The sequence below is a fragment of the Oryzias latipes genome, chromosome 18, assembly GCF_053564925.1.
Source record: "Oryzias latipes strain Hd-rR chromosome 18, Olatipes_Hd-rR_3.1".
Lineage (NCBI taxonomy): Eukaryota > Metazoa > Chordata > Actinopteri > Beloniformes > Adrianichthyidae > Oryzias > Oryzias latipes.
The window spans coordinates 25,358,872-25,381,985 of record NC_136254.1 but is presented as its reverse complement, the minus strand read 5'-3'; the positions used below and the strand labels follow the sequence as shown (position 1 = coordinate 25,381,985).

Sequence of the window (23,114 nt, the reverse complement as noted above, 5' to 3'; positions counted from 1 at the left end):
GTAAAGATATAGAGCTTCTATAGGAAATGATCTCAGGTTTTGCATCCTCATTTCCTAAAATAAAGGTTTATACTAGTAAGTAAAGCAAACCCATTTAGATGGGAAAAATGTTTATGCACAAAAGATTTCTGTGAAAGGGAAAGAAGCAGGGTGGTCGTGAAGCAGATTTATTCCTTTGACTAAAATTCATGTGTGGAATTCTGCACATTTGCTTTCTACTCTACTCAACCGTGCAAAAACACATTTAAAATAGATTCAGAGAGAAAACTCCCTAAATGTAACTAAACTATTAAGCTAAAATGTTGCATTTAAAACCCGGATGACATAAGATGTGTTCAAAGTTAAGGGTGACACGATGAAACACACTTCAAATTATTTTTACAGCTGAAGGAAAGCTGCAACAGACACACACTTCAAAAGCTCAACCAAACCCATACTCGCAAAGAAATATATATAAAAATATTGCAGGAAAGCAGCACTAATCTGGCGTACATCTGAATTCAGGGTGCAGCTTCTGCATTTGGACACAGCCAGTGGCAGCCAAACTGTGCAAATGAATGCAGACTGAGAAACTTCTGAAAGCCTCAAAAGCTGGAGACTGGAGTTTCAAGAGTCTAAGTCCAAATTATCAAAGGAAACCATATCAATGAATCAGATTTCTTCACATCCATCTACCTCAGCAGTATGAGGTTTGGCACAGATAAGCTCACAATGACACCGTATCCCAAACGGATTCCATCAGAACCTGAGCTCACTGTTATCGCAGTCTGTTCCAAATCCTGAGGAAGAAAAAACCTGAAAATATCACAAAAATCGTAAAATCTCTATGGGCTTCAGAGAGAAAACAGAACTGATATGAATTCCTTCAAAGTTAGGATTTGCTATTTCTTTCAAGGTTAACTTTAAACAGAAATGCTTACAACGGCATTTGATATGACAAATTGAAGTCCATTCATTGCCATTTAAGCCTTTAACATCTGCGATGTCATCGGTAACAATAAAACAACACACACTCTTTGATTTACTGGAACTCCTGGACACGATCAACGTGAATCAGCTGATTGTGATGCAGAGAAAAGGGGTGCTCTGTTGAGCGCCTTGATATATCTAGGAAGACAGGAGAAGACAGACTTCTGACTTAGTTGAGTAGATTTTGTGATGACCTACCCTGCTGTGTGTACCACCTCACTGCGGGCTGCTAATCATCAGGGTTTTCTGACTGCAGGGCCTTAGATGAGTAGAATCAGAACAAAGTCGTTTCAGTGGGGGTGGGGGTCTAACTGCCGTACAGTTATACATTAAAACTTGTCTTTTATCCGTTTGTAAAGCTGATAATAAAAATTGATTTCTCTTTGTAGACATCCTTAAAACTGTCAGTGACATAACTTTTTTTAGTAGAATTTTTAACACCATGAAGCTTCGTTAGAACATTTTAAACAGTGTGGGAGATGGTCAGGTGTGCCGTGGGAAATTGCCTTCATTAACTGATCTAAAAATGTTTACCATCTCCAGGATATCAGCTCTGTGTTCATCCAAACAGGCCCTGATAAAACACTGAGTAGTTATGAATATGAAATATCGTAAAATACTTTTTTCTTTGTGTTTATTTGATTCTATTAAAGACATTTTGATAAGAATGACGGTACCGCGATTAAGCTGCAGCTACATCTGTTTTCGGAAAATTCCCGCCCCTTTAATTGTCTCCTTCAATCATTCTTGGAGTCTTAATCACACATCATCAGTCTGATCAATCAGAAGTGGTTAAAGTCTTCACGTCCTTGTTCTGATTCTGCTCCTAAAGTCGCTCAGTTCCAACAAAAAGACCAGCTAAAGCTCGTCTTTATCGATGTAGCTTTCCACAGAATCCGGTGTCAGACCGTGGGACAAGTGAACAAAACAATGAAGCCCAGAGATGAGAGTCTGTCTGCATCCGGCGGCTATTTGCACTACATCTCCCATCATGCATTGGGTTAAAGTGACAGCGTCTTAGTGCACAATGAGTCTTCCTTTGACGTCTTGAAACCACAATGAACACACATAAAACGGTTTGTAAATCTTTTAACTTAACTTTTATTACATCTTTTAGAAAAAATAGCTGCTACTTCCAACTTTTTCTGCCACAATTATCACAAAAATGCAGGTGAGATTGCGGAGGGGCTGTAGATCAATTCAGACTATGAGTTTCTCCTTTTTTTTTTGGATGCTGGTGTGCTGCTGGATTTTTGTCAAGGTTAAAGTGTGCCGTGGCCTAAAAAAGGTTAAAAAACACTGATTTAAATTAACTGCTAATTTAAATCTTATTTTTGCAATGCTTAAAGTAGCTTTTATCAATGATTTCTTAATTTTTGGAAATTATGTCAGTTCTGGCACAAAAACTAGGGGCTTTGGGGGCTGGTGGCGGGGAGGGGGCTATCCCCATTGCTCTGCCCCCGATGATAGTAAAGTCTAACTTGCAAAATTTTTGGCTGTCATGCAGGGGTAGGGCGGATGACCTCTGATCAGAATATTGCAGGTTCCATTCCCGCCCTGCCCATCCACGTGTTGAAGTGTCCTTGGGCAAGACACTGAACCCCACCTTGCCTCTGGTGGAAGGCTGGCGCCAGTGTTTGTGAGCCGCCATCAGTGTGTGAATGAGTTTGTGACTATAAAGTGCTTTGGGACGTCGAGGAAGGTAGAAGAGCGCTGTACAAATATACACTAGTTTTTACTTCTTCTAACATTGACATCTATTTCCTGTAGATTTGAAGACGACGGTCTCAAAGTCGACATCACAATTGTTTGATTAGCACACAATGAGACACAGCATCATTGTTTCTCCAGAGTCAAAAAGAACCGCGTAACATTTTTCTCAACCTTAACCTAACCTGGTCTGTTTTAGTATCATAACATTTTACAAACATGTTCCACGGTCCACGGTGGAAGACATAACATGAGTAAGATTTAAAGAATTAAAGGTTGTTTGGTATTTAAACTGAAGTTAATGAAGGACTTGTCAATATTTTCTCGATTTTCAATTTAGCGTCTACCATCCCTGTAAATGTCAGCTCACTATTAGTAACCATTTACCCAGAGTCCATTTACAGAAGGTCAGATGCACAATTAGAGAAGCTAAAGGGCCCAATTAAAATCACACTAAATAACCAAGAGTTGAGAATTAGACGCCTACTATTCAGCTGAGTGTTTAGAATGAGATTTCACTCTTGAGGATGTATGTTTTTACCAGAGAGACGAGCAGATGAGATGGCAGCCGGTGTCACAGCATTATTGGCAAGCTTTTCCACAAAGGCCACTGCTGTTTCAAAATGACCTGCAGATCTGATGGAACACCAACGTTAAAGGCATCTCCCTGAAGAACACTGAAGTGAAATGGCAGAATCGGACGGCTCTATCAGCACAAAACAGTTCTATGAACGTGCTTTTCTTTTGTGCTAAACATAACGACCAGAAAACATTTTAAAAAAATTGGAGATGAGCCCATTTGAAGGAGATGTTCTCAGTGTGCACCACAAAAGTTTTAAATACACAGATAGACAGGAAGTTTGGCTAAATGGGAGGAGTTGCAGTCAGTATTTTTTTTTCTTTGCTCACACAAACTGAAACTAGATTGAAGGAATTTCAAATTTGGTTAAAAAAAAAGTAGAGAATCTGCAAAAATGCACAAAAAAATAAACAGGAACAAAGTGCTTTCCATGGCCTAATATGGACTTCTGATGGCCCTGAGAGCCAGATTTAAAAAAAAAATGAATGTGAAATGGATGTGCCACCTTGCATGTCACAGCAGCGTCTGCAGATCTGGATAATAAAACCAGGGGCTTTTTAGCAGTTTGCCTTTCTGATAATGCGATGAATTTCCTACTGCGGTGGGAAAATGTCCCCAGCTTTCAAAAACAAATTACAGCAGACATCCAGAGCGCCAGAGCTAACAACAGGCGACACAGGTACACTTGTGCTTTTCTAAGATCTGTTGATTCAAGCCGATATAAGACACGTAATTCAGAGTCTCCACCGTGTAATGAAAAAATAACATTGAAAAAGGTAGATGCAGATCTACTATTTGTTTACATTTATTGTGCACTGAATAGAAATAAGCTCTGAAAGGAAATACAAGAAGGAGCGATAGGCCACTGACCAGAAGACCTCAGTTTCATTTGTCTTAAGATCAAGCTTTAACCATTTGAAGCCCTCTACTTCCAAAAGGTGGAGAGAATTATTATTATTTTTTTTTTAGAATTAGGATGTCTTTTACCCCTTTGATGAAATCCACACAAAAAATTGCTGTATTTAGTTTATACGGTGTCCCTAAAGTCCAAATAAAACCAACAAATCAACTTGAAACCAAAAAAAACAATACAAAAACTACATTTTGGAAATCAAAACAAAATTACAGAAACCATTACACAATTAAAAGAAGAAGTAAAAAATTAAAAATGAAATTTTTTGGAAAACAAAAGAAAAGAAATACAAAAAAAGGAAGTGGAAATTATTTTCCACTTCCAAAATAAAGTATAAAATTTATTTTGGTTCCTGGAAATTGTTCTTGTTTTTCGAAATGTGATATTTTTACATAATATTTTTTTCTGGAAACCAGCATATGGGACATCACTGATTGGATGATGATGTTTGTCCATCATTTCAACCAAAAGTTATTTGACATGAAGCGATTCTGGACATCATCATCCAATCAACGATGTCCCATTGTGCCGACCTTATCTGCTTTCCAGGAAAAAAAAAACAAAAACATTTTGTCTCAGATTAGATCCACACACTTTTACGTGATGTAACTGTATTATAAAAAAGTCATTATCAACAAATTAGCATTCTTTTATACAGCAAGTAGTCATTATAAAAGAACAACATTAAATGAGTTATTCTCACCATAGGGTTTTAAAATTAGCTAAACGTTTGCCCCCCAAAAGAGTTTTTGAAATTTTATGAAGGCAGCCATTTTGAAATGAGCAGGAAATGCCCTTCTACTGCCCCTAGTGGAGTGATGATGAACTGCAGGGCAGAAAACAGACTACCGGTAGGTCATATACAAAGGGTTTCTAAGGAAAGTTTGGATTGTGAGAATGACATGGGTGTCTCAGAAATACCAGTATCACATACGATATGAATAGTTATACAGGGTTAACTAAACAAAACAAGCATTTAACCAATATCCCTTCAACGGCAATCTAATGAAATGTGAATGAACTTATGTTTGGATGAAACTTTTTGTTTCTTTGTGCCAATGTTTTGCCTGAACACAAAGAGACTTGGAAGGGATCTGTAAAAACCAGGCGAGATGATTAAAGCTTGGAACACGTCCATTAAGTCTGCAGAACAAAGTGCACACTTCTGAAATTACTGGCTCTTTGCAAGTAAAAGTACACATTTGTTTTTGTTTACCACCATTAAAGCAATTAACTTGCTCGCCGTTTTGTGCACAGACCCAAAGCCTAGTCGGTGTGAGCAATCCAGATAAGAAAGCGGAGTATGATTTTTAAAAATTGTCTTTTTTTCCGGGCAAACTAAGCATGAATGACTGCAGTGACTGGTGGTCTGGGGACAGGATGTCAGGGCTTTTTATGAGAGACAATGGACACTCCGAGTGGCCGTAATGACACACCATCAGAGAGCGGTGGCATTTATTGGAATCTAGGGGAAAGAGCAGTCTATGATTTTAATTGCATCCATTTGTCACCAAGAAGTTCTTCAATAATGGACTTTTTCTAAGAAAACCTGGCTGTGACGGTGCAGGGGACGGTCTTTTACCCTTTCCGGTCCCCTCAATTTTTTAAGGTGGTAAGATGCGACAGGAGAGGAGGAGGAGAAATTCATCTCAATTCAACAAACTTTAGAGCTTTCAAGCCAGAAAGAAAAAAAAATGATGTGTACTTCTTCGTGGAGTCATCTTTATTTCAGCTGCAGACAGGAAACGCCAATTTCTACAAATTCTTTTTTTAATACTGCGCATTACCAGCCTGAGCCCCAAAAGAACTGTCTAATGTTATCAAAACGAATGTGCCGCAACAACAAAATGGATAGATTCCCCTTGAAAAATGACTAAAAGTGAAACTAAAAGGCCTGGATAGTTAATTACCTGCCATTATAAGGCTGACAGTGAGGCTTTTAAACTGTCGCTGCCATTGTGAGGAAAAGGTGCTATAGTCAGCCAGACGACAACATGATTTATGGTCTGCGTGATAGCGCCTTTCCTTTAGCATCACTGTATATTTACAAAGCCCTTCGCCTCTAGAAAAGGAAAGTTTCACTTCCAGTTTTCCCTTCAAATGATTAAAACTTTATAAAAAACGCAATTTGGCTTTTCCTGAGTGCAAGTTTTGGGCATTGTCCTTGCATACTGAAGATTTTCTTCCTCTATTAAAAAGCATGCAAATAAAATGACCCATAGTTCAGCCCATCAACACAAACAAACAGAAAAGGGAGAGTCAGGAATTCACAATGAAATAATAAAGTCTGGCTAAGATTTACCGCATTATTCATGAAGAACCCATGTCCTTGGTTTAACTATGGAGAACATGCTTTTTGGACTCATGTGGAAACACAATTATTCATTTTACTCACTAATTAAAGAGATGCCGAATGGGCCTGGCGGAGCAGCCTTGACTCAGAAGAGCTAACCTGTGTAGCTTCAAAGCTCTGCGGCGTTATGGAAGCTTTAATAAATCTTTAGAGGCAACACTTTGCTTTAGCAAGACCTTTCCAATTTGCAAACATCGCAGATGTGAATTAATGAGGGCTCAACAAGGGTTAACAATTCACAAGACTGCGTCCAGGCGGCGCTGTGAAATGGTTACAGGTCATTTAATTAAGTGTATCATTAGGAAGATGAGCCGACTCGTGCTTCCTCTTCTGACATCCATGACAGATCTTTGGCACAAAACCATTTGTCACGCCAGGCTATCAGAATGAATTATCTTTGATGTTTGCATCCAAACTGATCAGTTGAGTCATACATGTCCTTGCTTTCTTGACTTAAACTGACAGATGTGGGTCCGTCTCTTTCAATTAGCTCTTTTGTGTTTGCCCTTCTTGCTTTCAAAGACACCAGGAGGACATTCGGTTCAGACGCTCAGACAAAGGTCAATTTGATCAAGCTGCTCTTTAAATAGGCATCTTGGAGGAACCGCCAAAGGCTAATTTAAACAATTGATAGATTTTCTAAACAGATCAGTTAAGTAGATGAACAGTCCAGAGAAGGTGCCTCGAAATACGTTTTTTTTTTTTGTTTTGTTGTTGCTGCTTTAAATTCCTAATTGCCAATTACATTAACTAAAACAGCCTGTAAATGTTGTCATTTGAAATACTAATGATGTTAAAGGCTTTTGCTGAGTCGGCTTTAACAGAAGCTGAGTCAGCAAAAGGGGCTTTATTAAGAAAACAACCTCATAAATAAGCAGCACAGCGTTTGTGCCAACAGAAAATGCAGAAAAAGCAAATTCAAAGATGAGCAGGATAAAGCTTTGGTCTGGCTGACATGAAGATGTTGGAGGTCATAACTTCCTCACGTGATGAGGAAAAGGACCTTCTAGACTACAGGAAACGTCTTTAAAGAGTAGAAAAAAGGCCTTAGAAAAATAGGAAAATTACAGTTGTTCCTAGTTTATCATGGGGGTTCGAAGTAAAAATTCAACAATTGAAATATGTGAAGTAGAATTAAGATGTTTTAAGGCAGTATAACTTCTCACTACACATTTTCTACACTTTTCTATGCTTAAAATCTCAAAGCTCATAGAAAACTAAGTCCACTATTATGAAATGAAAAAAAAAATCTGCTTGCGATTGAATATTTAACAGGTGACCTGACCATTAACAAGGTCTACAGCCAATCAGGACGCAGAACAGATTGCACATTACGAACCACGAGAGGTGAAAAAACAAAATTGTCTTATGGCTTATGTCTTAATAGTTTTAATTAAAGTTCTTCATTTTAATTCTTTTAGAATCAGAATACTTACTTATCTCAGGGGGAAGTTTCACTTTTTGCAATTAAAATTACAACATGGAACAAAACAAAAGAAAGAATAGGTTATGTTACAAAAACAACGCAGCACAAATTAGCAGTGTGTAAAATGAATGTAAAATGCTGTCATGGGGTTTTATGAAGTGAACAGGTTGTCAGAAAAGGAGTTATAAAATTTTAGTACCACAGGAAGGAAAGCCCTAAATTGGAGCTTAATCACAGTTATGATGAGTCTCGGTCTTGTTGATGGGTGGAGTTATCAATTTTTCTAGCTGAAGAAAAGAAAAGAAAATGCATCAATGAATCTTCAAATAAAAGAAATTGGATGACTTAAAATGTAGTCAACACTAATGATGTTCATTTATATTTGTGTATTAATTTATTATATGAATAAACATAAAGCCCAAAGTAGTCCAATTGAGCATCGCTACGTTTGGTTACGTACAAAATACATATTTTCCAAAATCTGAATTCACTATGATATGCTTTCCCTAAATGCTGTTTTGACCATAATATTCATCACAAAGCAGTGATATTATTATTTTGTACTTTAAAAAGTACAAAATATCAGATTAAAACAGATTAAAACCCCAACACACAATAAGGCGTTTGCTATGCAACAGCTGTAGAGAGGTCATATAGAAGATACAACTTTTAGTTACACTTTCAGGCCATTAAACAATGTTCCAGACACGCAGACTGGCAGACTGGCAGGTGCCGACTTCAACCTTCTTTTATGTTCATGGTTTTATTGTATTAGATTTTGATTTATGAATATTTTATGGATTTATTATGCTTTCGAATAACATTTTTAATCTTCAATTGTTTTTATGGTTTTATTCTTTTTTTACTGGTCATTCTATTATTTTATTCCAGATGTGCTTGTGAATGCAAGCGGCTAGTCGCCCTTAAATTTTAATCTATTCTTCCTTTAAAAACATCCAAATACTTTTATGCCATCAACATGGGTCGTTATTACTCTTTTTTTCCCTCTTCTGGGTTTATCATACCCCAGGAAAACAGATGATCAAATCATTTTTGCCTGCCCAGAGTCAACACTAGACCACCCCCAAGTAAACACGACCAATCAGAAATAATCAGACCAGATCCTATACTGTTACTATACCTATACTGTACAGACAGTCCTATACTGTTCATAATTAAATAAATAAATATTTAATTAATTAAATAAATATAACCTCATGCAAATACACAATCAACCAATAAATCTCTCGTGAATATATAAAAAGATCATGAAATGGTGAAAAAGCTGCAGACTGATTTTAAATTAGCCATTACATTATTCAATATATTTCATTTTGCTTTAAAAACCTGTTCATTATTTTAAAACAGCATTTTAAAATATTCATTTTAATCATGTGGAATATTATTATAATTCTACGCTTTTTCAGAACCTTGGATTTCAAAAGCAATATTTTCCAAAGTAGCTTTGTTTTTATTTCATGTTGCTGTTTTTCACAATGGCTTTTTTATTTCATGAAGAGCTTTTTCAGGAGAATGGGTCTGTCTGTCAATCAAACTAGACAAGGCGGAGACACTTTTGTGATTGGCTACTCCTTAACTCAGACATGAGCAGCAGCACCCTGACTACATCGATCGAAGATGCTTCACCAAACCTGACGGCGCAATGCACTCTCCTCAACACTAGGGGGAGTCTGCACCTTAACACATCCACAGTGTTACAATAACTTGGGCAGTTTTTGTTCTAAATTTGCGGACAAAAGTGGCTTTGGGCGAGTGTGCATAATTCGGGTGATTTTGTGGTCGGTTCGGAAATTTTCATCTTCTCATGAATATCTAGTAGTGGCCTAAGTTAGGCTGGGTGGCTGTTGGAGTTCCACAAAACTTCTATGAACTGGAGTTCCATGAACGCACCATGCCGCGTATGGGAGGGGCTGCCACCTAATGTTTTTAGCCTGATAGCCACATGGAGCGGTTGCCTGCGCTTATCTCAGTAAAAATGCATGGATGCACAATGTACATGGAGCGTTAAAAGATCATGTTTATTTATTTTGAATAGTTTCACATGATAACAATGTTTCCATGTTTGAGTTCATGAGATCATCCCAGAGAGCTTCTGCTTCAGCTCCTGCAGTCAAACTACCTCTTAAATTACGTGTAAAGCAGAGCGCCCAGGCAGCGCGAGAGTGTATGTGTGAGCGCAGGTTAAGGGTCTGTTGCTCTGTCCCCCGGAAAAGTAATAGTAAAAAAGGTTTCCTCCAAAGTACAGAGCCTGATTCTTGGAGTAAGCCCTGGCTGGAGAATTGCTCAATCAATCCCGGATATCCGCTGCGTTTTCCGACCACGGTCAGAAACGTCATCGCAGGAAAGGTTCAACATATTCCCGGGAGCGAAAAATAAAATCAGAGGACCTGATTATAATCATTGTCTCAATGAAAATAGAAAAATATAAGGTTCAGTCAGGAGGCCTGAGCAGGCTTGTTCCGCTTTGCGCAGCTCGCCTCCCGCGAGACGACATAAGGCACGATGTGAGCTCTGAGTGAATGGTGTAAGAATGAGGAGTGTTTCAACGGGGGACTTATAGACGTGGACGACCGGAGCTCCTCTGTGGTTTGGTCCACACAAACCCTCAAACTACAAAAACAGAGTCGTAGATGTTTGCATCTTCTGCAGCAGACAGATTGTTTGTCTCTATTTGATCTCTAATGTCAGCAAAGCCGTGCAGACATCGCTGAAACATGTAATCTCTCTGACTGGAACACTGCTGAGCGGGTATCGAGGAATATGAGTCGATTTCCATCGATGAGCCAATATGCGTTTAGATCCCGCCCACATTCACTGATTGACAGATAGACTCATTCTCCTGAAAAAAGCTCTTCATGAAATAAATACGCCATTGTGAAAAACAAACATGTTAATAAAAACAAAGCTACTTTGGAAAATATTGATTTTGAAATACGAGCTTCTGAAAAAAGACAGAATTATAATAATATTCCACATGATTAAAAATGAATATTTTAAAATGCTGTTTTAAAATAATGAACAGGTTTTTAAAGCAAAATGAAATATCTTGAATAACATGATGGCCAATTTAAAATCACTGTGCAGGTTTTTCACAATTTCATGATCTTTTTATATATTTATGAGATATTTATTTGTTGATTGTGTATTTATTTATTTAAGTAAATATTTATTTATTTAATTATGAACAGTATAGGACTCCATAGAATGGGGATGGTGAGTTAAATCTTAGAATTGTTTTTTTTTTTTTTAAATCAAACACAAATTGTCAAGGGGATACACAGCTAACTTGGCCACAACTTCAGCATCATTGGCTCCCTGCTTGTGTTCAACTTAACCCATGATGCTGTCACCACCATGTTTTCCAGACAAGATCAGCAGAGCATCACATTTACAGCATCACCTGTGGAAACAGAGCTGATTTAATTCCCTGTGAGTGGTCTGGGGATGTGAACTCACCAAAAGATCCATATCATCAGCTAGAACTGCTTTAAGCTGGCCTGTAGTGCTTTTTCTTTATCTAGTCATGTTAAATTCCCCTTTATCTTTGCCTGGAACACTATTCTAATTTTGTGGTTTTAGTAGGAATCCTGCCACTCTTTCTTTTGCTTCATGCTCTTTGATGGACAGTAGAATTATTTCATTTAAAAGGGCACTTTGTAGCTTTGCAGACATACTGTAATTCTGTCTTTACAGTCATCCTTTAAGATTATTGATCGGCAATCTTTAACTGTGTAAAATTATCCATGTGAAAATTGACATCAGAAGGAAATTAATCCAAAACATTGGATCCTCTATGACATACAGCAGCACAATTGAATTAAAGATGCTTTACTCTAAATTGGTGACCAGGTATGAAGATGAAAAAAACACCTCAAATTCAGGGATAACCCATATTCCAATAAAAAGTTTGCTGTAAGTATTTTTTAACACTCAAAGCTTTTGCCATTTTCTGATGATGGATAACATATATAAAGACAATTAAACTTAAAATCTAACTATTTCTTCACCGGTAATATTAGTTTGTGGGTGTGAGGGACCGTAAGCTAGTGGGGCAGAGTGGAAACAAAGAGCTCTCAGCAACAGAAAGGGGAATAAGGGGCGCGGTTGGCCTGCGCCAACAGTCCGCCCACAACTCTAAGGTAACTTCTGTCGCTCTGCAGAGACTATGTCCCAAAAAGGAAACAACACAGGTTTTTTTTTTCATTTTGGCTAAAATCAATTATAATTAAAAGACCACTGAAAATGCTTTTAAAAACAGATTCAAAAAACTTATTGGAGTGGAAATTAAAACTTATGAAAATAGCATACAGACTTGGAGAAATTAGGTTTTTAATATTCCACCTTCGTCTCTAGTCCATGACCCAGCAAAATCATAAAATGTCTCATTTTAACTGAGATCACAATATTCCCCAAGATAAAAAAATTGCAGTGATTAAAACTCCTAAACAAGAGAAACGAAGGAAATGTGGATGTCATTGCAGACACCTTTTGCTGATTATTGCTAGTGTGTTAAAAGGGTCCTAGTACAATAAGAATTTGGTTGCAGAGGTTACAGTAGGGCCTGTGCACAGCTGAACCAGAGACCGATCTATCATAGTGACAGACTGATTAGCCTGCACCTAATGAGGCTTTGTTCAGCAGTCTGGACTCCTGCAATGGAGATGTATTCATGCATATTGTGTGACACGTGTGAAGAGAGATTAAAGACACAAGTGGAATCTAATCAAATCAATATGGTAAAAGCCGAATACGCATTTGCTTTATTATAGGATTTTATGAGATGAGCACACGGATGACTGAGGTGACAACTTCCTATTAGCCCGGAGATGGATGGCAAAAATGCATGCAAACATCACTTCAGTCGCATTCTCAATTAGATGGTGCGATGCTGCGTGCTTCTTTTCAATGTGACTGCACAGTCTGATGCAACGGCCTTGTTATTTTTTTCCCTTTCAAATGAAAAGCATGGCTGTGACACGAAAGAGTCTGCACATGAACTTTGCAAAGTGGTTAGAGTGGAACATCTTCTGCAACTTGATTTGAACAAAATGTACAGTTTCTCCCTACAGTAAAAAAAACAACAAAAAACACATCCGGGAGCACTCGCTGTCCACAACCTCTCCTGTGACTGGAATCTGCAGCCCAGCTGAGAATTTCCCTCAACATTTACGCCACAGAGACGTTTAAAGTGCGACTTTTATCCCCCCTCGGCGCCCCCGATGGAGCTGCTCAGGTGGCCGAAGGTAAAGGGATGTGATTGTGTGGAGCAGCTCCCAGCTGTGAACATACGTCTCACAGCATGAATGCTAAGCGGAGCATGCACTTTCTGCAAATCCGTCCTTGTCCTTGGAGATTTTATTCAAAATAAATTAAAAAAAAAAGGTACAAACAATTTTATCTGTTGCAAAGGTAACAGCTGCTACAGTTGAGGATTTGTGTAAAAATTGAGAATATAATTGAAGGATATTAAGCTGCTGCTTCAAATCTGTAACATTTAAAGACCCACTTTGATAAGCATGATGTTTTCGGTGTTTTTAACATATGCTTGTGCCATTTTTCTGATAATGCATGACAGATGTAAAGAAAATTAAGCTTAAAATTGCATTTCTGAATCAGGAGCAGACAAAAAAAATGCCTTCTGTGACTTAGAAAATCGATGGGCAAGGCTGCTCTTTGCCAACAATTTCTGCCCACAACTCAGAGGTGATTATCTAATAAACTCCTGCCGCTCTGCAGAAACTATCTCCTACAAAAATGACTTTTTTTGGGGGTCTAAAAACAAAATAATCATAATTAAAAGATCACTGGGAATAATTTTAAAACAGATCAAAAGAGGATTGAAGTGGGCCTTTAAAACAAAGTTTTAAAGGGGTTTTAAATCACATTTCTTTGACTTTTTCAACAAAGCAGAAATGGCTCAAACATTTCTAGAAACCCTATTTCTTTTATAGTACGATGATCAGAAAGGATCAGAGATGCCTATTTTTCCCTTTCATCATATAAAAAAAAAAAGAAAAAGTAATTTCAGCCCAGCTATTACCCTCTTTTTTCTTGATGACATGGCTGAAAGCAAATGTAGGCGTCAATATCTGTTCTGACTGCTTAATGGGTGCCACGCTGTGACACAGCGGACAACAATTACAGGGAGACGCGTGTGGGGAAAACACCAAGCAGAGAGGTTAGGTCCGTCGTCTGGACCCCAGCAAGTGATCGATATGTGCCGGCTGGATTTGGAGAAAGGGGGGAGCAACTGGTAACTGTTCGCTGAAGCGTGTAAACAGTTCTGCTCATTGTGAACTTCACCGTTTTCTCGGATGAAAACACATCTCCCATGAGTCTCTGGGATGACAATCTTCAATCTGGACCAGAGCATCTCAATCAGGACGCTTCGTCTTTCTCATCTGCAGTCGTCTGTTTGGATACGTAAGCAGCATTAACAATTTTTAAATGATTATTCAAATTTTCAAAATATGCCGTTTCACTACATTTAGTAAAAGCAGCAGGTCTTCAATGCACTGTGCAAAACCTGAACCGACTTCTTTTGTGTTGACTAATTATGGACCCCCAGTGGGTTTCGTATCACTTCAAAAGAAGTAAGTACTATGGAAACTTAACAAGGAGAAACATTTTAAAGCTTATAAAAGGATTAGAAAAGGTGTATTTTGGGGTTTACATTACACAAGAACACAAAAATAATTGTGTTTCCTTATATGAGAAATTTGAAATTGGCAAAACTATTATTCGTATAGGTTTAAAAAGCTTCCAGTATATGATTTCAAATAACTAGCCAAGAAATTTGAGCTTAAAAGGGATAAAAAGGCAAGACATATAGACATATAGACATTTAGGCAAAATAAATAAACCAAAATAAGGTTTTACATTTCTTCTACCGTTTTCCTCAGTGACTTACCCTCCGAGAAGCTGATGAGCCCCAGTAGGTGCAGCAGTTTGATGGAGGCGAACACCAGCACCACAATGCCCACCGTCTGCAGCCCCTCTGTCTCCCAGATGGAGTTCAGCATCTCTCCACCCTCCACCCATTCCAAGCCACCATGCCCAGACCCAAACCCGGATCCTGAGCCAGCCTCCTCGCCTTCTTCCGCGCCTCCAGGACCAGGACCCCCGCTCCCACCTGGCCCCACGCTCCAGTTCCCCTGCACCCACTCCAGTGCTACACCGGCCCACAAGCACTTGCCGGGTGACTCCCGGCACCCGACTCCTGATTGCTCACTTCTTAAATCCACTCTGGGTGATTGAGGGGGGAGGGTCTGTTTTAGACTCTGGTTAGTGAAGAGCCTGAAGTCATTCAGAATCTCTCTGATCTCAGAAAGTCCCAAAAAAGAAACGACTCAAAGAGGGATAAAGTCCTCCAACGCTTCCTCCTCGCTCATGATTCCACGCCACTCCTGGGAGGGGGCATGTGAGGGCTGTGGCTGCTCTTCCCTGACAGTTTTTTGGCTCCGTCTTTGCCCTTTCAGGCGCAATGCCGCTCCACAATGGGAGGGGAGACGGGAGGGGAGTGGATATGAGCGAGGAGGGAAGGGAGGTGTGGCGAGGGAAGATGCGCGACCGCCTTCGAAGCTGCCCGCCTGAAGTTCAGACAGGTTGAGAGACGGGAAAGTAAAACCCTGAATGGAGTGGAGTTTTCAGCCAAATGAGAGGGACTGTAATTAAAATCAAGTATATATAATATATAAAATAAATATTCTGTTCTGAGAACAAAATGAGGATTAAAGAAGCGGATACATGGAAAATAACATTTAATTAAATATGGGAGTTTATCGGCAACAACAGCTCTATTTCCTCTAATTAAACAGATAGAAGCACTTGTAAGGTGTTTGGCAATAATTTAACTGAAGCGGTTATAGAAATCAAATTGTCAGCATGTCTTGGTTTAACACACAGCTGGGATATAACATGCAATTCATTTAAAGTATCAATTGAAATGTGAAGTGATGAAGAAGAACAAGTCAGAGAAAGTCAGCGAACAGAAGAAGACACCACCACCTGCTGGCCTCATGGAGACTCTTCAAACCATTACTATACATCCAAAAAAAACAACAGGAAGGACTGAAACGTTCAAGAAAATAACTGAGAATTGTGGCTGTAAACACCAACACTGTTTATTTTGTTTTTACAGCTCTGCTTCCATCTACAGTAAAGTCCGTCCATGCATCACCCATGCAAATGCACAAAGCCACTTTAATCTAGAAGGATCATGGCAGGATATTCATTTTGCACGAAGTCTCTAAATCACTTGTTCTGTGATAGATGGTCCAGAAATAAAAAAAAAAAAAAAAAACTAAAACGTTTTAACATTCAGGTCACCCTTGCTTGACAAAAGTGCAAATGAACTTTGAACCCTCACTCAACTAAATATGGTGACAAACCAAGATGTGAGGAAGATGTGTTCAGTCTTTTTTACATTAAAAAAATGCAAATCCAGCTTTACTTGTGAATTTTCAACTGCAGATTGTCCACTAAAATGTAAATATTGAACTGAAAAATTTAGATTCTCTCAACCTATGCTGCTGCTGCTGCTGCTGCAAAAAAAAACTAAATTTATAGACTGCTTTCATAATCAAATAGACATATACCAGTAAATAATTTTGCTTATACAAAAGAAAAAAAATAAATAATGAAATGAAACTTTAAAGGAGCTATCAAAGAATTGTTGGAAGAAAATGACTTATTATTATTCTTTTAGCATTTGTTTAAAATGCAGACATTTTTAGCAACAGGTCATTTCAAACTTGACAGAAAAGTCTCACTATAAAGTAGATCATAGAGATGCAGCCAACATGTGGAGCTGGCAATCTGACACATTTGAAGACATTAAAAACATGAACAGCACGAGGGGCAAAAGCTTCAACCTTGTACCAACAAATCATTCTTTCATGGACCGAAGGCTGACAAAGTCCCACTCCAATCATCTTTTAATCTATTTTAAAAGTGCTCCCAGTGGTCTTTTAGTTATGACTATGCCATTTTTAGCCAAAATCCAAAAAAACTGTGTCCTTTTCTAGGACATAGTTTCTGCAAAGCGGCATGAGCTCATTAAAAATTCCCAACTGCGTTGTGGGCTGGACTGTTCTTACGGATTAAGCCTGCCCTCATTCATCATCATCCATTTTGTTGCACATTTTCCTGGTAGCTTACAGCCCCTGACACCCCCAAGCTAACATGACCTGTGCAACCAAAATAAAGAGCCATCCAGGAAAAGGAAGACGTAAATGCTACAGGCTTTTTCAAACGGTATTTTTCATCTACTCCTGATTTACAACAATTTCGATAAAGAGATACTCAAAAATGCAATTTTAAGAGTAATTTTCTTCATATGGGTCTTCCATTATGACAAAAATGATTCAAGAACATGTTAAAAACACAACTTTCATGGGTCTTTAAATATTACAGTAGAACCTCTTTCTTTTCCAGTCAAAAGATTCAGGCAGTAACACCATAAAGTAGGGCTGCACGATGTGAGAAAAACTTGCTATTTGTGATATTAGTGATCAATATTACGGTGACGATATAACTTGCGATACATGAACAAATATCAAAACAACCAAAAACATAATTTCCATTTCACTTCAACAGTCTTACCTAAATAATAGTCAACATAACTTAAAATTTACTCCAAATGACCCTCGTCTATGTGAACATCTAACATCAAAGAGCTCCAATATAAATGAATAAAAGAGCTCCACCCGATTGGTCAACAATGTGAAGGGGTCCGTCTCACTGGTCAATGTATAAAGGGATTTCTTTGATTTGTTAAATACTTTAAACTGCCATAAGATTGTTTAGCAAACTTAAGGTAACCCTTTATTGCAATTTTCGCCCTATTTTGTGATATGCGTATTGCACACCTTATCGATATTTATTTATCTATTTCTAAATGTGCAATTTATTGTGCAGGCCTACCATACAGACTGTGGAGGTGCATACATATGGCTTCAATTCCATCTAGTTGCCAACTGATTTATTACATCACATCTTAGTGAGTTAATGTAAAAAAAAAGAAATAAATAAGAAAAAACAAAGTTAGGTTTGAAACCAACCATTTAAAAACAAATCTACTGAAAATCAAGTAAACCATTGCATCCTTTTGTTTTAAAAATGTAATATTTATTTGTTTAATTAATCAATAATTAACTTTAAAACCCAGAGGAAAATTGTTTCCAGGGCGAAACACCGAACTTTGGCCCAAATCATCATATTTTCATAGCCTTGTTTACCAACCGGCATGAATACATTTTTTTCTGTTTTTTGTGTGTGCTAAAAGTGGCTGGAAAAATATTGAAAATAATTTGCATTTGCATTTCCTTATATCATTTACAATTCTCCAGAATTGTTGGATAATCATAGATCAAACTTCATAAACCTTCTGTAATACAACCTGAGCACCTCAAGCTTTAGAGGTGATCTACATTTTTTTAAATATGATTTTGAAACTATTGTTTAGTTTAAGGGGAGAGTCACTATGAAATTTTACAGATTTGTGTTCACCACATGATGAGTTTCAGGACTTCAGTTTGATGAAAATGGTCTAGAGATACTTGGACGCGTACAATGTTATTGCAAAATTCTGTTTAAAACCTTTTTTCCAAACAAGAAATCTCTACCTTCTGATTTTGCATGACTACATGATGGGACTAGAGGTTTTCATAAAGCCCCAGCGAAACCTCCACAACCTTTTCTGGACATCATCTCCGAAATGATCTGTGCCTGAAATGTCAGGAGGCTCTAAGGTCTAAATCCCTTATCTTTGCGAAAGCAGGAGCGGTGTGACAAACCCGAATCCTTTTTGTCTGCCTGCCGGCACACAGTCAAATATCTCACAAGGAATTATATACGTTTCTTTTTTTTCTTTTTTACATGTAGCAACGAATTCTGTCCGACGGCATTGTCAGTTTGCACAATCTTATCACACTTTGTCTGGACACGACAGACAGATGAAAGGCTTACAGCATCAGTCAATGACTTAGTCTCACAGACAGACGCTACATTATCCACTCGCTGTTGTGCATCAAAGGTGAACATTAAAAGATCCATATCAATGAAAATGGTGTTCTTGTTGTTTTATACGTGTTCTTGTGGCCCTTTGATAATGGCAGAGGACATATTTAAAGAAAATTAGGTTCAAAATTGCATTTCTGAGTATTCATTTTTTCAAATTGCGACAGAAAAAAAAACCTATTTGTTCTTGTTGTTCACCTTTTGGCTTATCCCGTAAAGGGTCGCTACAGCGAATCAGCTTACACTGATTAGCACAAGTAGTGTGGCAGAGTGTTCTGACACCAGATACTCTTTCTGACACAACCCTGTATTATCAAAGTACAGGGAGACCCAGATAGCTGGTAGCACCAACACTGTATGGCACACCCTGAGATTTGAACTCAGATTCCTGCGTGACAGAAAATAAACTGGGCGGGCCACAAACTCTTGTACTTATAGACGACTAGATCCATGCACGTCTATGTTTTCCTCGCAATTGTACAACTGGACAGCTTCAATATTTCTCACCATTTTTGTTGCACTACAAATGTTAGTTTGGTGCCTGTGAGCACCAAACTAACTCCACTGATGGAGAGCTTGTGAACTGAGAGCTCTCAGAAAGGAGGAGAAGAGAGGCGGGGTTGCTCCTCGCCAATGGTGCCAACCCACAACTCAAAGGCAAATTTCTAATGAACATCTGCTGCTCTGCAGAAACTATGTCCTAGAGCAGGGGTCGGGAACCTTTTTGGCCGAGAGAGCCATAAACGCCACATATTTTTAAATGTAATTTCGAAAGAGCCATACAATAATGTAGTGTCCCTTTCCCACACTGAGGCACGGAGACTTAACCTTTTTTAAGGTTCTTTATTCTGGTTACTGCAGACCACAACAAACGCTGTACGATTAATTCAGCAACTCCTGATTCTCTCCCGCCGAGACGAGAGAGAGCGCTTCTCCCAACTTTATATCCCCCCCCTCCCGCTCCAGCCCTCCCATTTCCCTTATTCGGCCCACAGCTGAACCCCATTGGTCCAAACTACCTAACAACAGGCTGAGCGACAGAGCTGAGGGCCAATCAGATCTCTGCTTGATGCGTTCAATGAACGTTGATACGTGGTGAGTTTCTGCTTTAAACGGGATCGTTGGTCGGAATGTTCTGTAGATGTGAGACAGACATGGAGCCAAACACACACTCACGCTGCAGTGAGTGACGGGCAGCGGGTTTTACTTTTTTACAATCCCTGCGCGATTCACCTGCTGCCTGTCCCCACAACCCCCCCCCCCCTCTGCTTTCTTCCTCACACATCCCGTCCACGCAACTGCGCGCTCTTTCTCAGAGACGGGAGCGCGCACTTTTAGGCACCGCAATTCACAGGTTTCCGGGTGGTACAAACTCTGAGAAATAATAGATAATAGTAAAGTGAAAGTGCTGGCGCAGATTTTGTTCTCCAAGCATCGCTACTACAGCGCGCCTCTGGCATCGCATCGCGCCCGAGAAGGACTGGTCTAATAAAAAAAAGTATAATTAAAGATTTGTCTGCGAGCCACATGTGACCATCAAAAGAGCCATATATGGCTCGCGAGCCATAGGTTCCCGACCCCTGTCCTAGAGGCAGCCCAGGATTCTTCAGTTTTGACTTAAAACGGCTTAATTGTAATTAAAAGAGCACTGGGAACGCTTTTACAATATATTAAAAGACGATCAGAGTAGGTCTTTCTGTCTCTAAGCAAGAGCTAGAATCCTTTCCTTTTTCCTAACTTGTAAATCCCGCAACGAATAAGTAAACAGTAGAGTATATAACATAATAACATCCAACTTAGGCAAGTCGTTCTCCTTATTGAGCAATTTTTATACCTTTATTTCATTTTCTAAAGATTTTTACATGAGCAGACCAAGAATATTTTTATTACAACTTTATTACAACGTCAAGAGTTATCATTCACAATAAGCACCCAATAAGCCCCCGTGAAATTACAAAACAAGCACAAGCTGTAATGTAACCATCATCAATCAAAGCTCGCCAATTATTAAAAGGACAAGGAGGTGAAGAGGAAACCGTCTCACTGTTTACCCGTCAGATGAAAATTTAAGTGGTGGTGATAATGAGATGACACCTGCGGGGATTTGCAAGCGCCAGCGGTACAGTTTCAGCTATGATAAAATGAGGTCGTCTTATTGGTGTCTGCAGAGGAGACAGCAACTATGAGCCAATAAGGTACATATGTGCCGTCACCCATATAGAGCTCTCCTCTGAGTGAATATTGTCAAGGCCTTTGTGGACTTTGAATCACAGATGTGTTGATATGACTCTTAGAAAAGTTTGAATCCTCCATTCACCAAATCCTGATTCACCTGGTTCAGCTATCCATAATATATTTTGGATAGCTGATAGGCTGTTTTACAATATGTTTTAATTATCCATTTATTTATGTTCTGCAGCGTTCCGCCCTGTGACTGGAAGGTCGTGAGTTCAAGTCCAGGCCGAGTCGTACCAAATGGGACCCAGTGCCTCCCTGCTTGACACTCAGCATGAAAGGGTTGGATTGGGGGGGTTAAACCATCAATGGGTTCTCGAACGTGGCTCCTGAGCGCGGCAAAGTGCGTGACCGATAATGGGACTTTTTCTTTCGACTTTCTTTCCAGAACTGCTAGAACCATATATTTTTTTAAAGTCTTTCTTACTACACCTTTAAGCAAAAATATCACCTCTGCCACATACTCAAATAATACCACCATTATTTGCAGAACCTGGTGAAAAGGAATTTTGGGCATAGCGAATGACCCCCACCTCCCCCAAAGAAGATGACATAATGGTGGGCAAAACATACAAAAATGAATGGGGCTAACATCTCAAATGGGGCTCAAAAAATATATATTTCAAAATCCACTGACGAAACCAAAACACACCAGTCGAGGATATCCAAAGAAAGTTTGGAAACAATCATGGGATGGCTGCAGTACTTTCAGAATAAAAGCACTTCAATTGCTGCTTTACTTCCGTTGTGAGTTAAAGTGTTGTGAAGTAAGTTAATGTGTTGTGTTGTGACCCTTCTAGGCCATGAGTTAATGTGTTGTGAGTTAATGTGTTGTGAGTTATTGTGTTATGTTGTGAGTTAATGTGTTGTGAGTTATTGTGTTGTGTTGTGAGTTAATGTGTTGTGTTGTGAGTTAATGTGTTGTGTTGTGAGTTAGTGTGTTGTGTGTAAAGTTAATGTGTTTTGTGTAAAGTTAATGTGTTGTGTGTAAAGTTAATGTGTTGTGTTGTGACCCTTCTGGGCCACCGTACTGCAGGACCTAAGTGGGATGTTTGGCGATTTTTGCATGCATTTTCGCACAATAAGGGAAAAAATGTTTGTTCAAGTGATCTTCGTGTAATTTTACAGACATGCCACCAGGTTACATCTCCAACCAAAACCAAAGTTTTTCTAGACTTTTGACCTTGGGGAGAGGCTACCATTTTGAATAAAAAACAAAACTGCAGTACCAGCTACGAATTTAAACTCCTAAGGATTTCGATCTATCACCTCCTAATTCCCCAAGCATTATTGGGAAGTTATACTTGGGAAAAAAAGATTGGAATTAGAAGTTGTAGGTTTTGAACGCCGTTAGCTTGGTGAGCTCACAAAAGAGGTGTTCCCATGGTTGCTTGAACATTTTTACCAGAATACAGTGCAAATTTAAAACATCAATCTTAAGCTCAAGTTGAAGGAAATGATTTAAGAAACAATGTAACCTCTTTTGCTATGCAAATCCAAAAATTTGATTTAGCTGCTTCTTGTAAAAATGACATAGACCTGTTCGTCACCACCAGGAGACCAGACAATAAGTTAGTTGCTATGGAGACAAAATCAACAGAAAAGCCATCATTTTGAAAAAAGTATTTTTTTTCCCCATCAAATTGTCATTTGCAGCTCTGAACAGGGTGGCAGGGGAAGAGGAAAGTAAGGCGCATGTAACAGCTGCTCAGCCAGTGAGGTCGGGTCAAAGCAGGAAGGCTGGGGGGTGGGTGGGGGGTAGCGCCTCGAGGGAATACAAAGCCGCTCGCTGTCTAATTTTTTCTTTTTACTAATCTGAAGCTCTCCACATCTACTTTTCTTCTTTTCCTCACTTGCTTTCTTACCTAGGCTTTAATCTCGCAAGTTC

At 38.9% G+C, this 23,114-nt stretch overlaps 1 protein-coding gene across 7 annotated transcripts in view; it reads right to left on the bottom strand.

Moving 5' to 3' along the window:
* Positions 1-23,114, bottom strand: part of kcnip4a (potassium voltage-gated channel interacting protein 4a) — a 187,062-nt gene that overhangs the window by 21,087 nt on the left and 142,861 nt on the right. Inside the window, exon 1 of one of the 7 annotated variants that reach the window (XM_020711582.3) lies at positions 14,883-15,472. The exons of the other annotated variants lie outside the window; for them this stretch is intronic. Within the exon in view, the coding sequence (XP_020567241.1) occupies positions 14,883-14,994 (112 nt within the window). The 5' untranslated portion in view covers positions 14,995-15,472. Of the gene's footprint in view, positions 1-14,882; positions 15,473-23,114 lie in introns of those variants that run through there. 7 annotated transcript variants of the gene reach the window in all.